Consider the following 26,747-nt stretch of genomic DNA (forward strand, 5'->3'; position numbering starts at 1 on the left):
GCACAATAAAAATGACTCCCCTCCATTATTCCATTAAGGGATTTAAAATGTGCTGCCTGAGCCCTGAGTCATCAATGAAATGAGCAAGCGAAAAGAAATGCACAAGCCCCACTGGATGGTGACTCACTTGGAGCCAGAGCTGCGGGGAGGTGGAGCTCGTACTGGGGTGGGGAGCGCAGGCGAGGGGTTCGTTGAAGCAGCGGGACTGACCCTATCTCCTTTGTCTCCTGGGAGGGCCTAGAGTGCCACAGGTCTCTGGGGTGCAGCATGCTTCCCAGGAGCTGCGTGTCTAAGGTTTTCCTCAATGTCTCCTAGAGTTATTTTTGGAGAGGGGGAGTCATGCAATCCACTCTTCCCAGATTTGCAGCCTCGCCTCTCTGGGGATCCCAGCTGTGCTTTCACACCAGTCTTCATGAAAATGTAAAAATTCCTAGGGTGGCACATTGACTAGTCAGATGACAAGAAGGCATCCCTGGATGCATAGTCCCCAGATCCCGAGTTGATCTGGGCTCATCTCAAGGAAATAAATCTTTTGTACAAGAAGGGAAGTGGCAGGTCTCCGTTTGTTCATTTCAGAGAACTTGCTACTTGTTTCAGTCATCAGGCACAGACAGGCTTTTCACTCCATAGGACCTGGACATGACACACCTCGTCCATCTCCCTGTAAGGACAGGGTTTGTCCATTTTGCACAGTATATCCTGCTTTATTTAGTTGGCTCCTTTAAAGCCCCAAGCAGTGATACTTCTACAGTACCATTCTGGAAGTGCCAGGACGTTGCTCCTCAGAGTTGGGATAAATCTCCCCTTCCTTTATTTCTCTTCTGTATCATTAGCAAGGCCCAATCTACTCTTTGTGCCTTGCTAAACAGCTCCTCTTCCTCAGTGTATATGTGTTGAAGTACTTCTTGTGAAGCACTGTCATATTACCTCTCACAAACTGTACCTACTCAGTCATTTAAATATTTCCTCATAGGGCTGCTCTCTCCAGTTTCTCAATATCTTTCTGGTGCCTGTGTGCCCTGAGCTGTCTCAGAGCTCTCCTGGTATATTTCCAACAGAACCATATGGAGATGTTGCCACCCACGTGCTCCATGATGAAGCTGTTTTGGTTCTGTGCGCTCATGTGTCCCATTCGCAAGCTCAAGTACCGTCTTATACCCTGCCCATAGGTGCCCTCAGGTCTCTCTTGGCATCACTGCAACCTTTCTCCTCTCGAGTGTTCCTGTTTCTGAGGTTTCCATCCCCATGCCTCTCTCCATGGATTTACTTGCATTTTTCCAAGTGGAATGCTATTTCTTTTATCCTCTACCTGTATTTTTATGCTCTTCACTAGAAGGCCTCTTTGTATCAGTTTTGTGGCCTTACTGAACTATCCTGAACAGTGCCCTGTTATAGCTGCAAATTGAAGATCAGTTCACCCCTCCTTCCAAGTCATTCATGAAGAGGATCTAGCCGCAACAAAATCTTGACTTTGATGCTGTCTGGATTGTCACTGGACCTCTGTGACAGTCTGCTGGCCACTTCTGCTGATTCAACACATATCATTATGGTCCTCCAGCTAGCTTCAGTTCATTTGACTGTGTACCCATAACAGTTCAGGAGATACTGTTGTTGAGTGCTTTCTTATAATTCATATCTTTGAGCAGCTTGTTTCCTATGCATTCTCAATCGACTCTGGTGATTATTTTGTGGGAAGAAAAAAACTAAACAAAATTTTCTGGCCACCTTTAGTCTTTGGCTGCTTGAAGATGTAAAAAAAATCCAAAAAAACAGTGCTTTTCTTCAAACTTGGCCCCTGTGCCAAGCCCAGCACATACCCAGAAGAAGCATCGTGTTACTTGGGCCCAGTTGGCCCAACATCTGTATGGATTGGGTGCTTTAGCGGGGCTTTTATGGTGCTGTTATCTAGTCATTGATTGAATCAGATTTAGATAAAAGTACCAAAAAGCCCCGCTAAAGTGCTTGATTGATACAGACACTGCAGAGCTGGGTCGAACTAATGCAATGCTTCTTCCAATAAAGCACATTTTTTTTCCACATCTGTCAGCAGCCATTCCACCTGATTATTGCTCACTGTCCTATTGCCATCTAGGGAAGTAATAATACTGCCTTTTATTTCCTATATAGCACTTTCCCTTTACCAAGGAAGTCTGGATCATTATCACAGAGGGAAACTGAGGCACAGAGATGTGTACTTGAGATTGTAGATCACTTCAGTGGCAGAGGTAGGAATAGAACCCAGGTCTTATGGCCCTATTGCAGGTCTGAGTTACTGCCCAGACTATCTGAATTCTGTCTCTTTTTTTTTATTCTTGTACTAAGGATCAAAGTTGGATTTTCTGCATGATAATTGTCAGGGTCACTCTTCTTTGTATTAACTTTTTCTATTAATACTAGTAAGTCATTTGCTTTTCTTCCACCACTCAGTGCCCTCATACCTCTCCATGACTTTTCCCATGTAGTTGTTTGATGAGCTAACATTTTCTTAACAATCTGTGGTGTAAATCATCCAGTCTCCAGCTTCCAAACCACATTGTTCAGTGCGTCATCTTCTGAAAAACTGTTGTGACGTTATTAGATGGAACAGTGGAGTGGAACTTTCTTGGCAGGAGTGTCACGAGTTAAGCTCTGCAACCTCCCCGAGTGCCTCTCCAGTCCTCTTCCCCTGCCTGATCTGCTGCTCTGCTTTCTGCTCCCTCCAACAGTCTGCCGCATGTCATATGCAGAGACTTCCCATGCTACTTGTGGCTCACATGCCTCTGGTTGACCATCTGTGGGATAGAGCATCAAACTTATATACTGCCATTGGTATATGTGCCCCCCTCAGCTAGATCCTTTACATGGTTTACATGTATCCCTTTACCTCCCTTCTGTCAGTAACCAAATTTACAAAGTACGTACTCCTTTTTCCTGATTTTAGAAGCTGCTTTTTCTTATTTCTTTTGTTAAAGATAGTTTTAAAATCAGCTGGAGATGGGACCTGGATATCTTTATATCAGAGAGATCCTCACATCCTCCATAAAGATAAAACAGGGCTCCTGCTCAAGAAATCTGATTTTCCTAGACTTTCTGTAACTGTATGGAGTAGCTGTTTCAGATTTCTCTAAAATGAATTGATTGTGGAGACAGTGTGCATAGCACTTTGAAAAAGTACAAAAGTTGTGTAAGTGGTGTTTTTATTAATGTGCGTAAAAACTCCTGCTACAGACAGTCCCAGTGTTCTGAAAGATCTAGGGTTCCCCCTAAAATTACCAAGTGGCTTTCCACTGACTTCAGTGGAAGATGGATTGGGCCTATTTATAGTTGACTGTTGTTGACTTTTAGTTTAGAGAAAAGACAACTGAGGAGGGAGATGATAAAGACCTATAAAATAATGAATGGTGGGGAAAAAATAAATAGGGATTTACTATTGACCAGCTTTCACAGTACTGGAGACACACAAAGCAATTATTAGGAAGTTTTTTCATGCAGCACATAATTAACTTGTGGAACTCACTACCAAGTTCACTTGACCCTCTCCAGAGCTGACAGAGGGAGTGTGTGTGTCCCTTCTATTTATATGACAATAGCACCAGGGGGATATGACAAATCCAAGCAGGGCGGGTCGATCAGTAGGTATGAAACACAGTAGCAGGACTGTAGCCTCTAAGTGAGGACTCCTTAGGTCAGAGGTGACCAACTCGTGGCATGCATGCCACAAGTGGCAAGGGCAGCTTCTGTGTATACTGTGGCAGATTGGGAAGGGGCAGGCAGCACAGAAGCATATAGGAGAGAGAGCAGAAAGCAGAGAAGCAGACTGGGCAGGGAGCACATAACATAAAAACTGCCATTTACTGGGTCAGACCATAGGTCCATCTTGCCCAGTATCTCGTGTCACATAGTGGCAGAGTGGATGCTGAAAGGGAGAGTGACCTGCGTATGGCCAGGTTTTTTTCCACTGTTCCTCTCTCACTTTAAGCCTCCAGCATTTAACATCTAGGAAGTTCTGATTCAGAGGCTGTACCCCTAAATCCCGTGCTCAATAGCTACCAATGCCTCTTTCCTCCCAAAATTGTCCAATCCCTTTTTGAATCTGGCTAAACTGTCAGCTTCCACAATATCTTATGGTAGTGAGTTCCACACTTAAATTACATGTTGTGTGAAAAATAATTTCCTTTTATTAGTTTTAAACTGACTACTTATTAGTTTAATTTTGTGACCCCTGGTTCTTGTACTGAGAGAGAGAGAGTAAATAATAAATCTTTATTTACTTTCTTGTTACTATTTAGTATTTTGTAAACCCCTATCATGTCCCCCCTCAAGTGTCTCTTTTCTAAACTGAATAGGTGCAGCCTCTTGCGTCTCTTCTCACATGGAAGCCCCTCCATACCACTAATGTTCTTATTCCACTCGTGTTCACATTCCCATCGTGTCTCAAGAAACCTGACTGATGTGAATTGTGTAGGGTTCACTCTTTCAGTGTCTATTGAGGATGTGTTTGCCTATATTCAATTGTTCCTTCAGTAGTAGGCAAGAGCCTGTCTCACCCAGGGTCTCTGGGTGTGGTATGTGTAAAGTGTCCCCTGGTCCACGTGACACAGTGGTGCGTTCTTTTTCTTTCCACGTGTGATCAGAACGCTCTTGCTGGGTGGTGGATTTCTGTCACAGTTCAGACTTTCCATCCAAGTGTACTGCTCCAGGAGAGTGATTTATTGATAGGTATTTCTATGGCACTCATCAGTGCAGCACTGGGGTTGGGAGCAGTGCTTTCTAAACACAGGCCAAAGAGTGGGAAGCTGCCAAAAGAATCTAGTAGCCGAATGCACATCTCTGAGAGAGGAGACTTCTGACTGATCATACTCACACTTTGCAGGTCAGCCTCTGGAGAGGGTGCTAGGGAAAACTTCCTGAACACCGAGCACTGAAACATCTCCACCCTCCTCCCATGCTTCCTGCATGACATATTAAGACAGGTACTGGAAGCCTTAGATTCAGAAAAGTGGCCTAGTGGGGTAGGCAGCGAATTGGTTTCTAGTCCTAGCCATGCTGCAAACCTGCTTGATCTCTGGCGAGTCATGCTGCTGCTGTTCCTCTTTTTCTGCCTTCTATCTGTCCTGCCTGTATCGGGAGTACAGACTTTAGGGTAGAGTCGCAACCTTATGGTGCGAATGTGCAGCACCTAGAACTAGAGTTCTGTTTGGGTTGAGGCCTCCAAGTGCTATTGTTATTTAAATGAAAGGGGTGCACACACTCACCCACTGGGTCCGACTGTGCCCTGAGCAGCTCTGCTGAGGGAAAGCACAGTTTGGCACCTGCAGTTTAAAGTGCCCAGAGTGGACTTGCTCCCATTGCTGACTCAGTGCACAGCCAGGGGTGAGTGGGACACAGGATGACAGATTTATTTCACTACAGAGGCTTCTATAACAGCTAAAATTTTCCCTGTTCAGGAGCCTTTGAGCTTTGTTTTTCTCCCTTTTTTTCCAGAGAAGTAGCAGAAACAACCAGTTGCTTCAGTCTTGGTGCTGAGGCTGGTTTTATACATGCTGCTGGGGGGTTGCTCCATTGATTAGTATTCTGCCCAGTGGCTTCTCACTGTTTTGGAGGTAGCCTTAGCTATTGCCTGGCAACCACAATGTGGAAGTACAACACCAGCTCCAGAGTGCAAGCATGCTCCTAGTATGCATACACACTCATTTGCTCCTTCGCTCTCAGTTGCTGCTGCTGCTCACAGGCTGGTCCAAAGCAGGTGGCCATATCCTCTCTGCCGAACCATCCTTGCCTTTGCTTTGGGTGAGGGAGAGTTGGAAAAGGAGAAAAGCAGAGAGAGCAAAGAGCCATCAGTAAAAGAGGAGGAGTGGGTTTTTAGCAGTGGAACGACTGGGCTGGCTGAAGTTAAGGTTTGGTCTGTCTGTCTTTCTTGCCTTCCCTCTCCTGCTCCCCATTCAGAGAGAAAGGGGTAACATAAGGTGCTGAGTTTGTTTGCTAGGCAGGTTGGTGCTGTAATTTATGTGTATATGTGTGTGTGTGCACGTGCATGCATCTGGCTATCCACATCTGCTGGTGGAAGTGCCATAGGGCACTATGCTACCTTTCTCTTACCTCAGCCAATATGTGTTTGGGTCTGGTCTTTGCTGCTGGAGGGAACTACCCCCAGGCACGTGGCTCCCCACTGTTTGGCTTCTTTTGGGGCAAACTCTTGCTCTTGGGTTTGTTCCTTTTCTCCAAGGTTTTGCCATGTCAGGAATGGGGCCCAGTCCAGAGCAGAGGATTGCTGCAAGGTTGGGCTGTCTCTACATCTGTCTGGTAACAACTCTCTGGCAGTGGTGACTGCTGTCTTTCTCGCTGGGGCTGGGCATCCCCATGGAAAGGAAGGGATTAGCATAGATCCACTTTTACTGTGTCCCACTATCGGCCTTCCTTGGTGGTTAGGAGGGGTCAGCTTGTGCAAAACCATGTTCAGTTTATTTATATCCACTACACCTACACACACACACACACACACACACACTAGGACACACTTCCCCACCCTTTTGCTAACATGCCTGCTTTTCCCTCTCCTTCACAGACATGCTCTGTCACACTCAAAGAGGAATCAGCAGTAGGTTAGCAATAGTCTCTCCTCACAAGGGAGATTTTGCGTGTGTACAAACCCAGATCCTTTCAGAGCTTTTCCCGCAGCATTTCCTTCTGAAAGACTGAGGCAGGCTAAGGTCGCTTGGGAAGCATAGAGCTCTGAGTCACAGAGCAGGTGGTTCACCATTCCCTCTAATTTTTAGTAAACTGTGTTGTTGATGAGATAGCAAGAGGTCAGCTGCACTTGGAAAACAAGAGCACATGCGAAATTTGCCCTATGTCAGACCATCTCTGATGCCCATTTGCAGATCTCTGCTTGAGGTTTGATACAGTTGATTGAGTGAGAATTTCATGGTTAAGTCACCAACTGGGGCTTGAGAGATTTGGGTTCATTCCCATGCTCTGCTGTAAATTTGTAGTGGGACTTTGGGCATGTCTCTCATCTCCCATCTGACTTGCTTCGCTATCTGTAGAATTCACCCTGTGCCTCGCTTACTGACCTTACAGAGGGCTGTACATAGGAAGGTTAGAAGGTGCCTTTATTAGCCAGTGATTCAAATAGCACTGAGTGCCTTGGTCCTGGTGGCTTTTCTGCTTATCTGAATGCAGAGGTTGTGAGACCTGCCCCTCTGCCCAGTGTGTTGGCAAGTATTGGCAATGGTGCTGGTTATCAGAGCCCCTTTCATTCTCAGACTCCTGCCACAAGCACCTTAGCAGCGCAAGCTGCCTTGGCAAAGCTTGTATGTTCCCACTTGAGACTACCTACAAGGGAGTCAGTCCATGATGTTTGTCATGAGAACACCTCTCTATTCAGGGCAGGACTGAAACACCTGCCCATTTCACACAGGCTGGGATGGAGTTCTTGGGCAGTTGGTTTTATCTGCTTGTGGCAATGGCCAAGTTTGAACTCATGGCCTGGAAGTAAAAGGCTTAAAGAAATGTCTGTATTTTTGTCTTTCAGAGCCTGGGGTCAGCAGACAAGAAGGACTTTTACCAACAAAAGTAAGTGCCAGTGGCCTGTGTGTATATGTATGCATGCATCTGAGTGGAAATTCACTGTTGCTGCATATTATTGAGAAAAATACTGTATCTTGCTAAGATTAGACATTTCAGTGGATAAGAATAGCTTCTGCAATTATACTAGCTAGGCTAACACTGGAAGGGTTGTCAATCATTTTGCTCCAGGGTTTATGCAAATAACTAGATCAGGTCAGGAAAAATCAAGGCTGTTCTACCTAGCATCAAGGACAGGGCTGGCACCAGTCACCCTAGGAGGTACAGAATGCCAAGATGACCTTTGCCACCTCTTCTCTCCACTCTGAATTTGCAGTGAGCACAGATTGGCTGATCTGAAGAGCCTGGTGTTTTGGTTTGGTTTAATGTTGTAGTTGGCTGGTCTTGGAGCAGATCTTCAACTGCCTGTGCTTTGATGCAGTTGCTTTCTCTGTTGCAAACTGTCCATGTAGGATGAATATCCATGATGGTGACATTGGAGAAGGAGGGTTCTGTGGAACCACTTTATCAATGGTCAGAGAGGTAGTTAGGCAAGGGAATCTGAAGTCAAGCCAAAGGCAGGGTAGGGTGGCACCTTAGAGACCAACTGGTTCCCTCCTGAGGCAGGAGCTTTCATAGGCAACAACCTACTTTGTCAGAAATTGACTATGAAAGCTCCTGCATCTCTAAACCAGTTAGTTTCTAAGGTGCCACTCAGCCTAGCCTTCTGCTTTTATCAATGGTCATTACCCCACCATTAACAGAGCATGTGGTTGGTAACACATCATGTTCTCTGACTAGATGGACCATTGTTCTAAGTCAGCTATAGCAAGCCTTTTGTCACAGAAAAAATTAAGCACACGAAACATTTTCAACCTATGGTACCCTTATTAAAATACAAGCAAAGGCCTTGCTCTTACAGGATTCGTGATACCACACCAAACACACACTGCATGTAGCTGAAAGGCACCTTTACACCTGCAGGATGTGAAAGCTTCTGTGTTTGAAATACAGCAATATGATCTTTTGATAAGAGCAACCTCTCTCAAAACCTGGAGATACAATTACAGCTTTAGGTCCTGACTGCGAGGGAGCTGTTCCTGTGAGCCTGCAGCTTTTCAATGTCAAGCATGTATTTGTGTGCAGACGGTCAGTTGGCGCTCAGCACTCTTTGCTTTTTTCATAATGTTCTGATCCTGTCCCTGTTGGGGAAAAATGAAAAATCACTGAATTGTGAGGGTTTTTCTAAATCTTCTGAAATAAAGGGTGTTGATGTGACTTTTACTGTCTGAGTACCTGTTCCAAGAGCTGTGGAAAGGTGATGTAAATTTTTGGAATAGCAGTGGGATTTTCTCTCTAGGGGATGGGATTGGGGAGGAACAGGCTTTAAAAAATGGAAATGTTCTTCTGTTCTTCATGTCTTCTGGTTGTTTTCCAAAGAGCCATCTCCACAAAGTTCCTTTTCCGCACAGCATATGAAATGTGTACTGAGCACAAGACAGCACTGCCTTGTCTGATTTATTCTTAGCACCAGAGTAGATGTCTTCACAGTTCTATTGGGATTTGAGGCTCCATGAGAGAGTATCTCATTGCAAGTACCTGTTTCCAGTTCAAGATGCATTCTGTAAGGGTTGGTATGTAGGACTGTGTATAGTTTTCAAATGTCTGAATCTGTCTCTATCTGTATCTAACTATTTGTGTATAGTTTTCAACTATTTGTGTATAATTTGCATCTGTCTGTCTGTGTATGAATGTATATAAGTATTTCTATCATTACCAAGATTTTTGAACAGAAATACTTAACATCAGGCTAGTAAACACCAGGAAGTCTTGATCCTCTTGCTTGAGGACATACACTGTTCATCAGTTTTAGATAGTCAGGGAGAGCTGTTGGGGGCTCAGTGTTTTGAAAACCAGGCCACTCAAGATGCCTAAATGACATGCAGATTTCTAGTAGCTCAGGACCAATCATTAGGGAATTATGATCCCATCCTAGACAAAACTAAACAAAATGAAGCCCCTAGTGGCTGAGAACTTAAAAGAACTTTGTAGCCTTATTAGTGATCCTCTGGGGTCTTGTGGCTCCTGGCAGACATTAAGTTGGGATCTGAGGAATTTTCTGCCCCATCCCACAAATCATGTGTCCTGTCATACCAGACAAGCCTGGCAGGATGTATGATATCTAGGATGGGGCATAACATTTCTCAAATCCCAGTTGTGTGACTGCCAGGGCTGAAGCGGATTCTGAGGCTGCCCCTGATCCTATTTCCCAGCTTGTAGGGCTGCCTGATGACAACAATCAGCTGATGGTCAGCATCAGGACCAGGGCAGTTCCAGGCCCGGCTCAAGACCCAGGGCTCTCCTGTTCCTGATCCTTGGGATAAGGCTGGGAGCAGCCTTGAGACGGGACTATTCTGGTCTTAATGCTGACAAATAGTTTATTGCCCCTTCATTGTCTGGGTCTGGAACACATGCTGCACATTCAATTTAAGGTACCAAAAAACCAGTTACAAAGATGTTCCACATTATATGTTGAATATCTCTGTGGCTGGTTTGCCATTTTATCATGCCATAAATTGGCTGAATGCCTGACGTGTTGCAAGTCATGGCATAATTTACAAACACTTTAATTGTGTCATAAATGTAATGTCCATCAGGGGCCTATGCTATATATTTGCATGGATAGCATGAGTTTTGATATTAGTAAAGTTTTGAGTAGCTCAAATATCCCTCTGCCACCTGAAGTTCTTATGAGACTATGCTTGTCAGAAATGTGAAGATAGACGACATTGAGATTCCTTATAAATGGAGGACCTAATCATGGCTGGCCACCTCCAAATCCCACCCTGTAGAAGAACCAAAAGAAAATTGCAGTGTTCCCTATAGATTGTTCCATGAGGTCTGTTGACCCGCCTTAGATTCTGGTTTTCCCCAGCCCACTGAAGTCATAAAATCATGGGCCTGTCTAGTGCACTACATGGCAGGGCTTGTAAGGGCCAGGCCTTCTTTTGTGAGATGTTTGGTGTCTCACTGCTGCTTCCCAAGCACCCTCCATTCCCAGGGCAGCATTATTCCATCAGGAGCTCTGACTTGACTGATTTTCTCCATAAACCTGGCTCAAACTCTGACCATTTTAGAAGCTTTTGCCTATATGTGTACAGAACCCTTGGTTACAGAATGATTTATCCCTTGCTCTGTTTCTTGTCTGACCAACGATTCCCTAAAAGCTGCAGCTTACAGTGTGCAAAGAAATAATACAAAGGAGCCTTCATCTGAGGAAGAGGAGAGTATACAAGTCAGCTTCCTTCCCTAACAAAACATGTGCTGTTTCTGCAGTTTAACCCCTGCTTTCCATTTCTAAGCTAAGGGGGTGATCTGACCCTTAGTTTAGCTTCATGACAGGTATAAGAACATCCTTGTTTGGCTGAATGCATTGTGAAGTTAGACTGTGACCTAGCCAATCCCAATGCAGATAACTGGAGTTAATTTGCCTCCTGCCATCCTAGTTAAGATTCTTTAAGTGTTGTTTTGGAGCTTATGTGACACACAAATAAAGCCCCATTTGACAGGTACAACTTGATGGTGGTTGCCCTGTGCCATTGCTGCTGTCTAGTTTGACCTTTTCAACCTGTAGCTGCCACTGGCATTTTTGCTGCCTCTGTGACAATGCAGTTGTCTGGTCCTGCAAGGCTGTGCCACACAGGTCTGACTCTGTCCTCTTACTGATGTCAATGTGAGCTGAAGGTGCTAACCACTTGAGAGGAGGGGCTCATCACCTGGTAGGTTTGGAACCTTTATGCTGGAATAGATGCACACTTTTCAGTAGTCCCTGCCACAGACAAGCACATGCACACTGCTACACAAATCCTCCTCTCTAATACTTACCTTATACTGGTTTTCTACACAGAACTTCCATGGACAGCTACAAGGAACCTCATGCAGAAGAACAGCATTTGTGTAGCATCTTTTTACCTAAGGATCCCCCACATTTGTGTAGCATCTTTTTACCCAAGGATCCCCCATGCTCATGCCCATGAACTCTGGAGTTTAGATTGGAGAGAAGAATTCAGACATAAATCTGCATGCTAAGGAACAAAACCTTTAAAATGGTGCCCCATAAGCACTTACTGCTTCTTTTCTAAGACATATTTAAGCTCTAGAGAATATTACTAACTGCAGTTAACTTCTGGAGCAAGGGCTTCAAATCACAGCTGCTTTCTGTGGTTCTCACTTTTTAGCTTCTATCTTTGTATTTTACAGTCATAGATTGTTCACCATGAAAATCAAGTTTTTATTTGATCATCCCTGTCCTAATAAAGAACTCACCTCTACTTCTTGCTTTTTTCCATGTTACCGAATGTATCGGAGTCTGTCTTCATTTGCATTATAGTAAAGTCAGCATCCTCCATGTTCAATGCTGTGCAGACATATTTTCCAAAGTGTTTCTCATTTGTTTATCTCCATTCCCATTTAATGTGAAAAAAATTCCTATAAACTTCACTGGACAAGAGTGAGACCCATCCTGAGTACTTCAGAGCCATAATTTTAAAATGCCCCAGGTATTAGTGTGTGCATCACTTCCTTTGGGAGAATATTGAGCTCTTAATCCCAGGCAGGTTTTCCTGAAATTCATCCTATATTTTTCTTTTTCGTAAGTTTATTCAAATTAGTTGTACCAAATCTTGTACCAACCAGCCTTGTAAGTAATTCCTCCTTCCTTTGGCGATCATTCAGAATTTCTGATGAAATAATCATTGTAGAATATTAGAGTAACCTAATATGTTATGATATTAGATTGTTAGAATATAAGATAATAGAAGGAATTTCTTCTTATGAGGATGGTTAAGCACTGGACCAAAGTACCTAGAGAGGTTGTGGAATCTCTGATATTGGAAGTTTTTAAGATCAGATTAGATAGACTTGTGTCTTAATGATGGTTTAGGCGGAGATGTTTCTTTCTTAAGGAGGGGAGATTGGATTAGATGTCCTCCTTAAGACCTTTTCAGCCTTGTGATTCTTACGATCCCTCTTTCCTTAGGCAGAAGACCAGGCAGGGCACCATTTTAGAGAGTACTTGGTTCTAAATCTCTAAGGTGCCATCCTGCCCTGATTTTGCCTGCTTTCAGGCAACGTTACTAACTACTTCTCTTTTTCCTTAGTTGCCGTTTGATGAAGATGTTAAAAAGTGGTAGGCTCTTTTCTTAGTGTCCTGTTCATTACCCACTGATGCCAATAAAATAGCATCTTTGTCTATTCACCTAATTGGCTTTTTGTTATGATACTAATCCTTCTTAATCAAACAGTCCTCCCAGACATATGGGTGGATCTATAATTTTGAGAAGGCAGTGTAGATGGTGAGGCACATCATCACATATAAAATAACATATATGTTTCTCCAGTTAAAAATAGACTAAAAGATTTACTAATGTGCTAGGGGTCTAAGGCTGTATTTTTCAGTTTAAGATTGAAGCAAAATCAAATATAACTTTGTTGGAGTGAGTTAAAAACAATCTGCAGGGCTGTGGAATAGGACCTTCATTACCAGGAGCAGCTAATATCAGAATTGCAGAGCAAAGGATAGCTTGACTGGTGGAACACCAAGACCATTAGAAAGAAGAGAGGTTCATTAACACCTGTGGAATGAAGAGGTTAGAGGGGATCAGCTAGATGATAATGAACCATATAGTCAATTGACTTCTTCAGCATTGCCTGACTAGAAATGCTGCTGCCACTGCTAGTTAGGTTTTAAACTTTGGGTGGAGCAGGAATTGAAGGGGGCTTACAAATATACCAATGCGCCACCCCAGATCTGCCCCTGCTATGACTGTACTGCCACTGCTGCTCATCTCTGTGGCAGCATGGAGAAATACCTTCAGCTGGTACTTGTGCCCAGAGTGGTACAGAGAGGGTGCCCACAGCTGATGCCCCCTCAGCCACTGAATGCCCCCAAAGTCCCACATCTGTGGGCCAGATCCAGTGGCTCCATGGGCTGGGTCTGGCCTGCAGGCTGTAGATTGCCAGCCCTTCACCTAGGGTATTAAAACTGGACCTGAACCTTTGGCCTAAAATGATGTTAGCTCCTGTTCCTGAGGATCCTTCTCCATTTCTTGGATGCTTTGATTTTTTTTTATATATATTTAAGTTGCTTAAGATTTTTATTATTATAAATTCATTGCAACCAAAATTTTCTTCTGATATCTTTTGAAACCCCATTCCTGTACAGGTACAGGTAAATAATATAAAACAAAAAAACAGTATCTATGGGCAAGGGAATCCTAAGTGACCAATTGGTTATCTTGAGCCTTTAGGTGCTTACAGATGCATAGATGTATCTGGTGGACTTCATAGGAGTGCAGCAGATTAGGATCCTAACTTTCATAGACTTTCAATGGGAGTTCAGTGCTTAACGCACTTAAGTTCTTTTGACACTAAACTTTGGGGCATAGCGTCCATACCTGAGGACAGGCTAGTGATCCAGGCTGACTTGGATAAGCTTAGTAAGTCGGCAGACACAAATCTGATGACGTTCAATACTGATAAATGCAAGGTACTCCACCTTGGAAAAAAAAAAACCCTGGCAGACCTACAGGCTCGGCAGTGCTACGCTTGCTAGCACCACTGCTGAAAGAGACTTGGGGATCATGACTGACCACAAGATGAACATGAGCCACCGATGCGATGTCGCACCTGGTAAAGCAAACAAAATCCTGTCTTGCATCTATAGATGCTTCTCAAGTAAATCTCAGGATGTCATCCTCCAGCTGTACTCTGCCTTGGTGGGGCCGCAGCTGGAGTACTGCATCCAGTTCTGGGCTCCGCAATTCAAGAAGGATGTTGAGAAGCTTGAGAGAGTCCAGAGGAGAGCCATGGGCATGATCAGAGGGCAAGAGAATAGACCCTATGAAGAGAGGCTGAGAGCCATGGGACTCTTCAGTCTGGAAAAGTGGAGGCTCAGGGGTGACCTGGTGGCTACCTATAAGTACACAAGGGGTGTTCGTCAGGATCTGGGAGAATGTCTGTTCACCAGAGTTCCCCAAGGAAAAACAAGACCAATGGTCATAAACTCCTACAAGACCGTTTTAGGCTGGACATAAGAAAAAAGTTCTTTACTGTCCGAGCCCCCAAGACCTAGAATAGACCCCCTCCAGATGTGGTGCAGGCACCTACTCTGGACTTATTCAAGAAATGCTTGGATGCTTATCTTGCTGGGGTCCTTTGACTCTAGCTGACTTCCTGCCCCTGGGGCAGGGGGCTGGACTTGATGATCTTCAAGGTCTCTTCCAGCCCTAATGTCTATGAATCTATGAAAATCCAGCTAAACAACCATGTACATTTTTGGTGCCCAAGTACCGATGTGAATCTGGCTCTTTGTCCTTGCTCCCCAATCCTGTCATCATGGTCATGCAACCACACTCATGTTTAATTCCCTGTACAGATGCCCACAAACATTCTGGTTCCAATTTTGGACTCATCACTGAGTATCCAGAGATCTGTTAAACAACTGTTTCTTCATCTGTCTTGTGTGGTACTGGTTTTCGGTCTTCCTCTCCTCAGATATGGTATGTGGGTCTTAGATTAAAAGCTCTTTTGGAAGGGAATATTCCTTGGCTTGTTCTGTAGAATTCATGTGCATTATTTCTATAAGCAATTAAGAATATTCTCTGAGAGTCATTACATGTTAAGAATATTATAATCACAGTTGTTGGTGTAATTCACGCAGCAGGTAAGATCCAGGCAGACACTGACTTGCTTTCATGGAAATGAACTGCATTGGCATTTGGTTAATCGAATTACCATATTCTTATATCTACTATAAACTATGAACCATGTATGTATGTCTGTATTTTTCCATATGTGTTCTCAAATCTCTGTAGTTCTTGGGTAAGAGAGTTTTCCAGGGTAAATGTTTCAGCGACTAGACAAGTTCAAGTCATTCTTGCAATTTAATATGCAAAGAGGGAACACTGACTTGTTATTAGGAGACCAGGCATCAGAACTTCTGGGTTCTCTTTTTCGTCTTAAGGAGGAAATATATGTACTGATTAGAGCAGGAACTAGGAAGTGAAACTCCTGGGTTTTCATTTCTCTGCCACCAATTCACCTTGTGACCTTGATCTACTCACTTAAGTATACAGTACTGTCCTTGCTACTTTTATAACACCGGATGTGACGGTGCCCATCTCTCAAGAGATTTGCAAGGCTTAGTTACAATCAGCAAAGCACTTTAGGATCCTGAAATAAAAGCTGCTATAGCAGTGTTAAGTATTAGTATAAATCTGTCCAGTGTTCCAAATAACAACTCTGGGAAGGATGTGCCAACTCAGATTTATAAGTCCTGCATCTTGCCAAGAAAAAAAGAGGGAGCAATTCTGTAAGAGCAATTCTGATGTGTGTCTATGAGGGACACTGCTCTCAGTTTCTGCTTTAACTTAGACTTATAATAATAATAGTGATAATACACAAATCCCAAATTTGACTTTGATCACGGTGATTGAGAACAATCAGCAGAGGCACTGATTCACTTAACAGTGAAGCTGAATTAACTCTGCAAACTTACCTGCCTGCTTTTATTGGTAGAGGACCAAGGACCAGGGATGAGGGAGTGCAGGGAAGGAAAAGTGGAATGGGATATGTTATGAACTGGAAGGGAAGGCAGCAAGGGGAGGAGGAACAGTGAAGCATGGAGGATAAGTAGGGAAAGGCAGCATGAGAGGAAGGACAGTCTTGAAAGACCTGAGTTCTGTTCGGTTCCCAGTTCTGTCGTAGACTTTGTGTGTGGCATCAGATGAGTCTAAATCTCCCTGGGCCTCATTTACAAAATGGGATTACAATTCTTCCTTTCTCCTCTGTCTTTCTGTTCTCAAGAGGTAGTGATGTACCCTCTCTCTCTCACACAACCTACACAGTCTCCTTCCCAGTCTGTCTTTCTTCCCCCTAGTACCAATCTCCAATCCCCCCACTTCCAGCTCCTTGTACCAGTCTGATCCCCCCACCACATATACTCTTGTCCCTTAACCACTTGGAAAGCAGGCAAGATAGGCTGCAGGCGTAGTTAAAGGAAAGGATTTGGGTCCATAATGGTAGGTAATGAATAGATTGGAGAGTGGACAGAAGATGCAGGTGGGAGAAGGGGAAGGGGTGAACTGTCCTTGCTAGTGGGGTATGTATCACTTTCCCGCAGATCCCAGCTTTGTTTACAGCCAATTTTGTCTACAGTCAAGCAGTTGACTCTTCAGCACCTCAGGTTACTAAGTAAAGAAGTTTACAATGCCGGTCAGGGTATCCTAGCAGCAGGGCTCTAGCCATCAAAAGTTTATAGCTGGCTTAAGACCTATTTCACTGGGGGCTGGCCAATAGACATGGAGTCTGAGTTACAAGAAGATTGAGGGATTTTTACAAGTCACCGAGCACTGGGAATAGAAAGAAATCCCTAATAGGCACCTCTGAGAAGTGACATGGGTTCAATAGCTGCTCACAGCAACAGTGCTGGTTACTGTTTGGAGTTGGCTTCTAGGAGCTGGAGAAGGCAGAACAAAGATTGGCACAAGGAATATATGGAGGGGCAGGGTTGGCTGATTGGACTATTACTAAAACACTGCAGGTAGGATGTTGCCATAAAGAGGTCATCGAGGAATATACTGGCTTGCATTGGAATGGTGGGAGGGGAGCAGCTGCTTTACTTAAAGTTGCAAAAAGCCTTTGTGATGCATTAAGTCTTCAGACTGAGATTGCCTGGCCTCTGCTCGGAACGGATATTCTAGCTGCGGTGGGGGGCATACCTCCCATAGGCATCCCTTCAGGACATGCTCAGCACAGAGGAATCTCCATCATATGGAGTGCTGGCAGAAACATGTCCTGCAAGTCCACCCCCAGAGCCTATGGCAGGAGTGAGTTGGGTGTGGGATAGGGAAGGAAAGAAGCTAGAGAACAGTGTACTCCAGCTGATATGGCATCTCTTATTTTGCATGAACCAATTAGTTAGTGCAAGGGTAGACTCACTCCTAAGGTGTGCTAACTTGTACATGGTTTGGCCAGGAGCAAAAACCCCAGGAGCTGCTGTAACCAGTTTCCTAACAGCCTCGCCTGCCCTGTACTCTGAGTACAGTATAAAATCTGCTCCTTTGTATAGATAGCAACCTGGGCAAGGTTGTGGCATTTGTCTGCAGTACTGCACAGGGCAGAGGGAGGCTCAGGCTCACCCAACATTCCCTGGTTCACATGTAGGGCATGTTCCATCTGTACCATCCTTCTCCGATAATAGACACAGGGAACATGGCCATAGCTCCAAGTGTCTCCATCTCCTTTGGAATGATTTTGTGCCTCTGAGGGCACTTCCTGGATTCTACTAAGCCTAGAAACTGGCTCTTCTGCTCTCCTACTCCTTGATGTAGCTTTGTGACTGGGCTTGTTAAGAGCAGAATGGAAAGCAGTCTAACAGAGAGGTAGTGTTGTTGGGGGGATGAAGCAGAAAACATGAGGAAGGTGATCTGAAGGACACATAAAGCAAAAAGCATTAGGCCTAGATCTGTGGTATCTTATGGGAAGCGCCATGTCTCTCAGGTGGGGCAAACTCATAGTGCAGTTTGATTGTGGAGCTGGGAAAGCAGGAAGATTAATTTATCCAAAGCAGTGAGCTCACTAAGCCAGTGTGCCAGCAGCCTCATTATTTTACTACCTAAGTAATGATCCTGGAATGAGCAGCCTATCGTCCCCCTGTTCACAGTTGGCAGTTTCTGCTGCCTTTCCCTGCCTACCCATGAACAGATACATGCTGAGGTGTCATTCATCCAACAGCACTTAAGCCAACTTCTCCCATCGGCTGCTTCTCATCTCAGCATATGATAGAGGCATTTAGTGGAGGAACCTTGGCTTATTCCATGCTTCTCATCCCTTCACCACTGACAAGCAAGTTAAAATTTTTCCTGAGTCTTGTTTTTCCTGCCAGATTTAAGAATGTTTTCTATCATGTCAGGTTCTGCGGACAAAGTCCAATCCCTGGGCCATGAGTTGAATCTACATGGGACAAAGGCCTGATGCTGCCTCACTGCCTACGGGCCTGAGTTCTGCGTGGAGAGTTGACTTTGGGTTGACTACCAACATTGGGTGTAATACTGTAACCTCTTTGGGGCAGGGAGTCTCCTTCTCTTGTGTGTTGCAGACTGTTTTGCTCAGTGGGGTGGGATTCGTGACTAGGGCTGCTACATGCTCCTGCAGTCCTGGCCCATTGAAATCAATGGCAAAACTCCAGTTGGCTTCACTGGGGTCAGGGTTTAATTTCTTGTCCATAAATGACCCAGATCCCGTGGTGGATGGAATATTCCTTGCAATTTAACTCTGTATTACTGTACTTCCTAAGCCTGAACCAATCCCTATGTGACCAGCAGCCCCTACTCCGGTCAGAACTTGCTTCCCATCAAGGGCCCATTCTGGACAAATTTAACGAAATAAAGTGTATGTTTTACTTGTTTCTATAAAGTTGTTAACGTGTTAAGTGAAATTGCAATATGAGGCTTTTACCGCAATTGTTGCCATAGCAACACAAAGGGTTTCCCCCCCCCCCCCTTTTTTAACCTGTGCAGCTTTTTCTGTAAGCTCAATTTCAATCCAGTTGAAAAAAAAACACCCTACTTGGCCTGATTGTGAGTATCAGCCACTGCCACAATTTGGACCAAATAACTTAGATTTTTGTCTGGTTTTTAACCTAATTTTGTGTGTCTGTGAATTCAGTGCCAGTCTGACAGCGCAAGGGACTGCACATCACTGTTTAACTACAGCAGGTTTAGCAGAAGTTTCTGTCTGTGCTCTGTACCCAGGTCTACCCTTCTCTGACCTGGAAAAGACACTCTCTGGAAAAAAGAGAGAAAAATTCATTCACCATGGACTATTCAGGCCTTGACCTAACTTTGAAGACACGGCCCAGTTGTGTTGATAGTCATGATGTATTTCCCTGTCTGCTAGAAGCAGACATTTAGCACCAAGTCATTCACCTGCTGTAGGTTGCTGAACAGCCATCTGATAATAACAGTATTTGGTCACCAACAACAGAGACTGTATGAACAGAAAGCCCAGAAGTGCCAGGCTCTGTCATTCATTACCAACCCCCTGAGTTATGTAGACTTCCAGTTCCTTTCAGAAATATTCCTACAGTCAAGCTGTGTGAGAGAAGCAGTGCTGAATGAAAATAGAAAATGAACTGGTGTTTCATCCCAAGAATAGGGCATCCATTCAGAGCAAAATGGAAATGCATTGTTTGGCACCATGTGGGGGAAACACACAGTTGAATGAAGATGGCATCTCAATGTCCTGTCACTCACAAGGGAGCTAAAGTCTACAGGTGAAGCAGTTGAGACCCCTGCTCTTCTTCCCCCCCCCCCCCACTGATTTGAATTGGTGACTAAATTTCTTTCCTATAAGGGAGGATGATCCTGCCAGCTAAGAGCTGATTACAACAAAGCAGCCACCTATACACCAGCTGCAGTCCTTTCACATTTCTAAACTCTGAATTAATCATAAAAAGGGAATCGAGCGTAGGAAGATGGACATTTTTGAACAAAATAACTGAGGCTGCCTTCTCCTTAAAACTAGAGAGCAAAGTGTTTGATATAATGAGTCAACACAGAGATGATTTTGGCATGGGAGATAATGCTCACACACACACTGATAATCACACCCACGCCCCCAAAGAGCCATGAGGCTCAGCGTGAAGAAATGTGTTCAGATATTATCTGAGCTGAGCTATCAACAGAGTAGTTAAGGAAGAATGAGAAATACCATTTAGAAGAGGTTTGTCCAGCTCAGGGTATTCCAAATGTGGCTGCTGTGCTTGCAAAATAAGATCAGATGGGAATTCCCCTGAGTAGTTATTTTTCCATAGTAGGCATCTTGCTGTCACCCTAAATGGCAGCTTTCCTCCTAGCTCTTAGAGACTTAATAGTTCTCCACTGCTCTGGGAGCTGCCCTGTCATTGTCTGTGTTGAAATAGTTAGCTCTGAAGCTCCAGTTATCATCAAGGCCCATACCGTTAACAAGTTTAGGTTAAGGAGAGGCCATTAAATAACCTTTCCCAACCTCCAGTACATCAGAAGGCCTTAAGTCCAAGAACAGCACCTCTTGTATGGAAGCCTTCAGTTGTAATTTGAAGGCAGGAAGAAATGGAGAACATGCCACTTTCCTTGATAGCTTGTTCTAGTGATTAATCACGCTCCTTGAGAAAAATGCATGTCTTATATTTAATTGGAATTTCTCTGGCTTCAGTTTCCAGTCATTGGTTCTTGCTATGCCTTTCTCCCCTAGATTAAGGAGCCTTTCAATACCCAGTAATTTCCCTCCTGGTGTAGACTTGCATGCTGCATTCAAGTCATCTCTCAATCTTCTTTCTGATAAGTTAAACAAATAGAGCTCTTTAAGCCTCTCATCGTAAAAGATTTTCTACATCCCTTGAATCATTTTTATGGCTTTTTCCTGTATAGTCTTCTGTCTTTCAACATACCCTTTAAAATGCAGACACTGGAACTATATGCAGTATCCTAGAATTGGTTCCATCAATACCATAGACAGAGATAAAATCACCTCCTTATTACAGGTCTTCTCCAAGGATTGCATTAGTTATTTTACTATACCATTGCACTTGGTGACTTGCTTGTCCGCTTTGGGCTCTTTTCAGTCACTGCTTTCCAAAATGTTTGCCTCATGGAAGCATGCTTTGCATTTATTGTTCCTAGATTAATGCTTCTACATTTGGCTGTATTAAAATGCATTTTTAATGGGCTCTGCTCACTGAACAATCCATATTGCTCCACCCGTATCATTTACCACTCCATCAGTCTTTCTGGCATCTGCATATTTTCTGGGCAGCGATTTTATCATAGAATCATGGAAAATGAGAGTTGGAAGGGACCTCAGGAGGTCATCTAGTCCAACCCCCTGCTCAAAGCAGGACCATCCCCAACTAGATCATCTCAGCCAAAGCTTTGTCTAGCCAGGTCTTGAAAACTTCCAAGGATGGAGATTCCACCACCTCTCTGGGTAACCTGTTCCAGTGTTTTACCACCCTTCTAGTGAGAAAATTCTCCTAATATCTAACCCAAACTTCCTTGCTGCAACTTGAGACTTGTTCCTTGTACTGTCATCTGCCACCACTGAGAACAGTCTAGCTCCATCATTTTTGGAACCACAATTCAGGTAGTTGAAGGCTGCTATTAAATCCCCTCCCAATCGTATCTTCTCCAGACTAAATAAGCCCAGTTCCCTCAGTCTGTCCTCATAAGTCATGTGCCTCAGCCCCCTAACCATTTTGCCCTGTACTGGACTCTCTCCAATCTGAGGTGAGGCTGACCAGTCTGTAGTTCCCTTGGGAACTTCCCTTCTTCCTTTCTTAAATATGGGCACTTTATTTGTCCTTTTTCAGTCATCCAGGACCTCTCCCAACTACCATGAGTTTTCAAAGATTCAGCCCCCTTGGGTGCATCACATCCGGCCCCATGGACTTGTACATGTCCAGCTTTTCTAAATAGTCCCTAACCCCGGGGGTGGGCAAAATGCAGCCTGCCAAGCCATTCTATCTGTCCTGTAGGGCCCCTAAAAAATTTAGAAAATTAATATTAATTTGCCCTGGGCTGCCTGTCATGTGGCCCTTGATGGCTTGCCAAAACTCAGTAAGCGGCCCTCCACCCAAAATAATTGCCTGCCCCTGCCCTAACCTGTTCTTGTGCCACTGTTGGCTGCTTACCTCCTCCCTAAACTGTGCTGCTCGGTGTTGTAGTCTGGGAGCTGACCTTACCTGTGAAGACTGAGGCAAAAAAGGCATTGAGCACTTCAGCCTTTTCCTCATTCTGTGTCACTAGGTTGCCTCCCCCATTCTGTAAGGGACACACACTTTTCCTGATCTTCTTCTTGTTGCTGACATACTTGTAGAAACCCTTCTTGTTACCCTCACATCCCTTGCTAGCTGCAACTTCAACTGCGCTTTGGCCTTCCTGACTTCATCGCTGCATGCCCGTGCACGGATGAAATCTTATACTATTCCCTAGTCATTTGTCCAAGTTTCCATTTCTTGTAAACTTCTGTCTTATGTTTTAGCTTACTGAAGAGTTCCCTGCTAAGCCAAGCTGGTCTTCTGCCATATTCACTAGTCTTCCTATGCAATGGGATGGTTCATTCCTGCACCCTCAGTAAGGTTTCTTTAAGATACAACCAACTCTCCTGGACTCTTTTCCCCCTTAAATTGGGATCCTCCTCATCAGTCCCCTGAGTGAGTCAGAGTCTGCTTTTCTGAAGTCCAGGGTCTTACTCTGCTGCTCTTCATCCTTCCTTTTCTCAGGATCCTGAACTCAATCATTTCGTGGTTGCTGCTGCCCAAGTGGCTATCCACTGCTACATTCCCCACCAATTCAGCCCTGTTTGTGAGCAGCAGGTCAAGAGCACCACCCCTCATTGGCCTCCACAACCCTGCACCAGGAAGTTGTCTCCAACACTTTCCCAAAACTTCCTGGCTTTCTTGCACACTTATGTATTGTCCTCCCAGCAGAAGTCAGGGTGATTGAAGTCCCCCAGGAGAACCAGGGCCTGTGATGAGGAAACTTCTGCTAGCTGTCTGAAGAAAGCCTCGTCCACCACTTCCTCCTGGTCTGGCAGTCTGTAGCAGACCCCCACCACAACATTGCTCTTGTTACTCTCCCTTCTGACTAACCCAGAGACTTTCAACAGGCCTGTCTCCAGTTTCATACTGGAGCTCTGAGCAATCATGCAGCTCTTTTACATAAAGTATAACTCCTCCTGCTCTTTTCCCCTGCCTGTCCTTCCTGAACAGTTTGTACCCATCCATGACACTGCTCCAGTCACGCGAGCTCCTACCAGATCTCTGTGATTTCAATCATGTCACAGTTCTGGGACTGTGTGAGGACATCCAGCTTGTTTCCCAGGGTCTGTGTGTTCATGTATAGACACCAGAGGTGACTAGACAATAACTCTATTTTATGTTTCCTTTTAGATCATTGGTGAAAATGTTGAATAATGGCAGGCCCATACCAATGCCTGCAAAGCTGGACTGTGCAGGTGATTGGAGAAGCAATACACTTTGTGATAAAAGCTGCAGCAGGAGCACCTCTACAGTCCCATGTAGTTGTTTGTTGTGGATATACTTACCCCAAGCTGGTTCACAAATCCACATCTTCCCAGAGGGGTTAAGAAAAATCTAGGCTCTAGTGTACTCCCATTTGATGATAACTCATAATTGATCAATCCTGTTTTAGATCTTCCAGTTAAACAATCCACAAAGCATTTATCACTTGCTTTATAGATACTATACAGTCAGTGCTCAAACTAAATTGGATGGTACTAAATTAGACACTGTGATGCAAATTACATTTCTGCACTTGTATTTTCATCAAAGAGTGAAGCCAAGTTAGTTGGACAATACTTGTAGTCCACAAAACCATGCTGACTGGCATTAAGTATATTCCTGTCCTTTAATTCATTATTAATTTAATCCCGTATCAGTTTTTTCATTGTTTTGTCTGGGATTCATATTTGACTGATCAACCCGTAGTTACAGGGGTCATCCAATGAGCCCTTTTTTAATATTGGCACAACAGTAGCACACTTTCAGTCTTTGGGAATTTCCTCTGTATTCCAAGATTTATTTAAAATGAATATCAGCGAGCCAGAGGACTCCTCAGCTAGCTCTTTTGGGACTCTTGGGTACCATTTATTGAGGCCTTCTGATTTTAAAATGTTTGTCCTTACTAGATAATGTTTAATATTTTCTTACATTACTAATGAACTAGAATAACATATTTATTTCTCATACAATAGGAATAAACCATCCTTCATCTCTCCAGGCCTAGCAGCTCTGGTTTCTCCTCGTATGAAAGCCCCTTTAGGGACCACACTGATCTAGGCACATTCAAGATCCCACATTTCTGTATTATCAATAAATAAAGCAATGGTGTGTATCTTTATTATAGAGTCCCTGCACCTGTTCTATCTACTTTATCCTTTCTTCACAGAGATTTTAACATTCCAGTCATATGAATCACCGACCAGGTTTCAGTAATGCTAATTATATCAAATTTCTTTACATGAATGAAAATGTAGGTTTCCTCTTGCTTGTTCCCCAGACTCCCAGCCCTGATACATAAACAGCTGAAAAATTCCTTCTCTTTACATTCTTTGCCACGTCGGTTCAGTTTGTTCATGACACACTGAGTTTGAGTTTGCAGAACGTTTGTCTTCGTAGCAGCCTCCTGCTAATTTACAAACCTCTGTAGCTGCTCCTGTTAGTCTTCAGCTGCGAATGGTCTTGAGAGCCCTCCTACCTACACAATGCCTGTCCCACTTATATACTCACATCTTTCCTCAAAACTTGAAGCTTCACCTTCACAGGTATCCTGAAGCCAATGACTTCAGGATTTGTTGCTGTCATTTGCTCTCGGAACTGGAATGTTCTCTAAAAAATTCACTTGGTCTTTCCTGTTCTTCAGTTCTCTTCCAAAATCACAGATTCCATAATCTGTAGTTCCATATGACATCACATCATTCATTCCATTGTGCATGATCACAACTGCTGAATGACTTCATAATCCTGCCCAGTCTTGCCACTACATTTTCTATCTTTTGCTCTTGGAAAAGAGTACAGCATGTTGTCTTTGTGTCTGTGGTGGAATTCTTTGTGTATTTTTCTTCGTAACATTGAGTCATTAATGATGTTCAGTCAACAGTAATTGCTTGTTTCATACTGCAAGGATGTCCACCAAGTCTGTTCCCTGGAGTTTTCTGTTCTTTTCCGCTGAAGGCAGGTCTCTTGGTAGTTGACTCACTGCAAATGATTCTTCCAGCGGAATTGAATGTCTCCTTATTTTCTTACCCATCTTGGTCACAAATCCCCAGTCTGCCTCTTTGATTTTTCTGTCTCTAGTTCCCTTATTGTCTATCTTCCCCTTGTGGAAATTATGGCAACAGTTCCTGAATCTTGTTGACTAGGAAGTGGCCCTTTTATCAGGTGCTGCATGGTGCTAAAGTCCCTATTTCCAGATCACATACCTTCTCCTCCAGTTTATCTACCAACCTGCAATTCATGCGCTAGAAATCACTCTGTCATCTGGTGGAAAAGAAAATATAACACATGTAAGGCTGTCACAACAATTATTCCCTCATTGTCTATAGCCATTATCTACTATAGATCCACAGTCCCCACCCCCTCTCCTGCTCCCAAAACTCCCCTCTTAGCTGCACTTGTTCTTCTGTGGCTGTAAACTCCATTGATGGTTTAATGGACATTATTTTAGTTGGTTCCTAGAGCAACACTGTTTGGTACCCCCATGACATTGTGTTCTGGTTACACTTGTGAAAGCTTCTTTTGAGCCACTTGATACCAGTCAGCTCAGGTTTCAAAGGCTTTTACCAGCTATATTTAACCAGAGTTGTTGAAGTGCTGCAAGCTCCAGCATTGACTCTGAAAACTGGAATCTTCTGAGATAAATATGTCTGGGGAAAAGAGAATGACTTACTTGCAACTGTGGTTCTATAAATATATGGGCTGAGATCTTCAAAACAGTCTAAGAGACTTAGGTGCCCACTGGTCATTGGATGTCGGTGGGATTGAGGCTTTGAGACATCCCAGCTTCAGTGGTAATTCAGTAGATTGCTGTTCACCCACCCTTCCTTCCCTGTAAAGTTGGCCATCCTACACCTGCTGCTTTAGTTAATTGTATTAACAACCTGTTATTTTACCCAGGCTTTACCTGGTGCTATGAAGAAAGTGTGTGATGGCAAGTCAGTCTTTGGACAAAGTGAGTGGAGAGAGGCATTCATTCCTCTGCAGCATGGCCCCAGGCACTGTGAATGTTAGCACTAGGGGAGCGGCAGCCTAGTCTTGTCCTGGAAACAGGTACCTGGTAGGAATGGCAAACTGCTGCAATATCCATCTTCAGATAACACAAGGGACAAGGAGCCTAATTTTTGGCCCCGATATTCCTATGGGAAAGAAAAAGAATAACCAAAGAGCTGTTATCTATCCATCTTTTTATAGGCCTTCCAGGCTGTCATAACTTTCCCATTTACTTTCACATGCAGCGTCACATAAAATACATCTGTACTGTTACAGTAGTATGTCTTGTCTGGTTTTTCTTGCTCATGCCCTTCCTACCTGTGCTCCCAGCCATGCTCAAAACTCAGACATGCCTCTGTGAGGCCAACCTAAGGCC

General features: G+C 44.0%; 1 protein-coding gene across 11 annotated transcripts in view; it reads left to right on the forward strand.

Annotated features, from left to right (window-relative positions):
• LOC102558012 (ankyrin repeat and fibronectin type-III domain-containing protein 1) overlaps positions 1 to 26,747 on the forward strand; it is a 607,309-nt gene that overhangs the window by 449,024 nt on the left and 131,538 nt on the right. For 9 of the 11 annotated variants that reach the window (XM_019493066.2, XM_019493065.2, XM_059716938.1 and 6 more), the window contains one exon: positions 7,514 to 7,554. In XM_019493066.2, the coding sequence (XP_019348611.1) occupies positions 7,514 to 7,554 (41 nt within the window). Of the gene's footprint in view, positions 1 to 5,646; positions 5,877 to 7,513; positions 7,555 to 26,747 lie in introns of those variants that run through there. The other 2 variants (XM_059716940.1, XM_059716941.1) reach the window with 1 other exon arrangement.

This window comes from Alligator mississippiensis, chromosome 13, assembly GCF_030867095.1.
Source record: "Alligator mississippiensis isolate rAllMis1 chromosome 13, rAllMis1, whole genome shotgun sequence".
NCBI lineage: Eukaryota > Metazoa > Chordata > Crocodylia > Alligatoridae > Alligator > Alligator mississippiensis.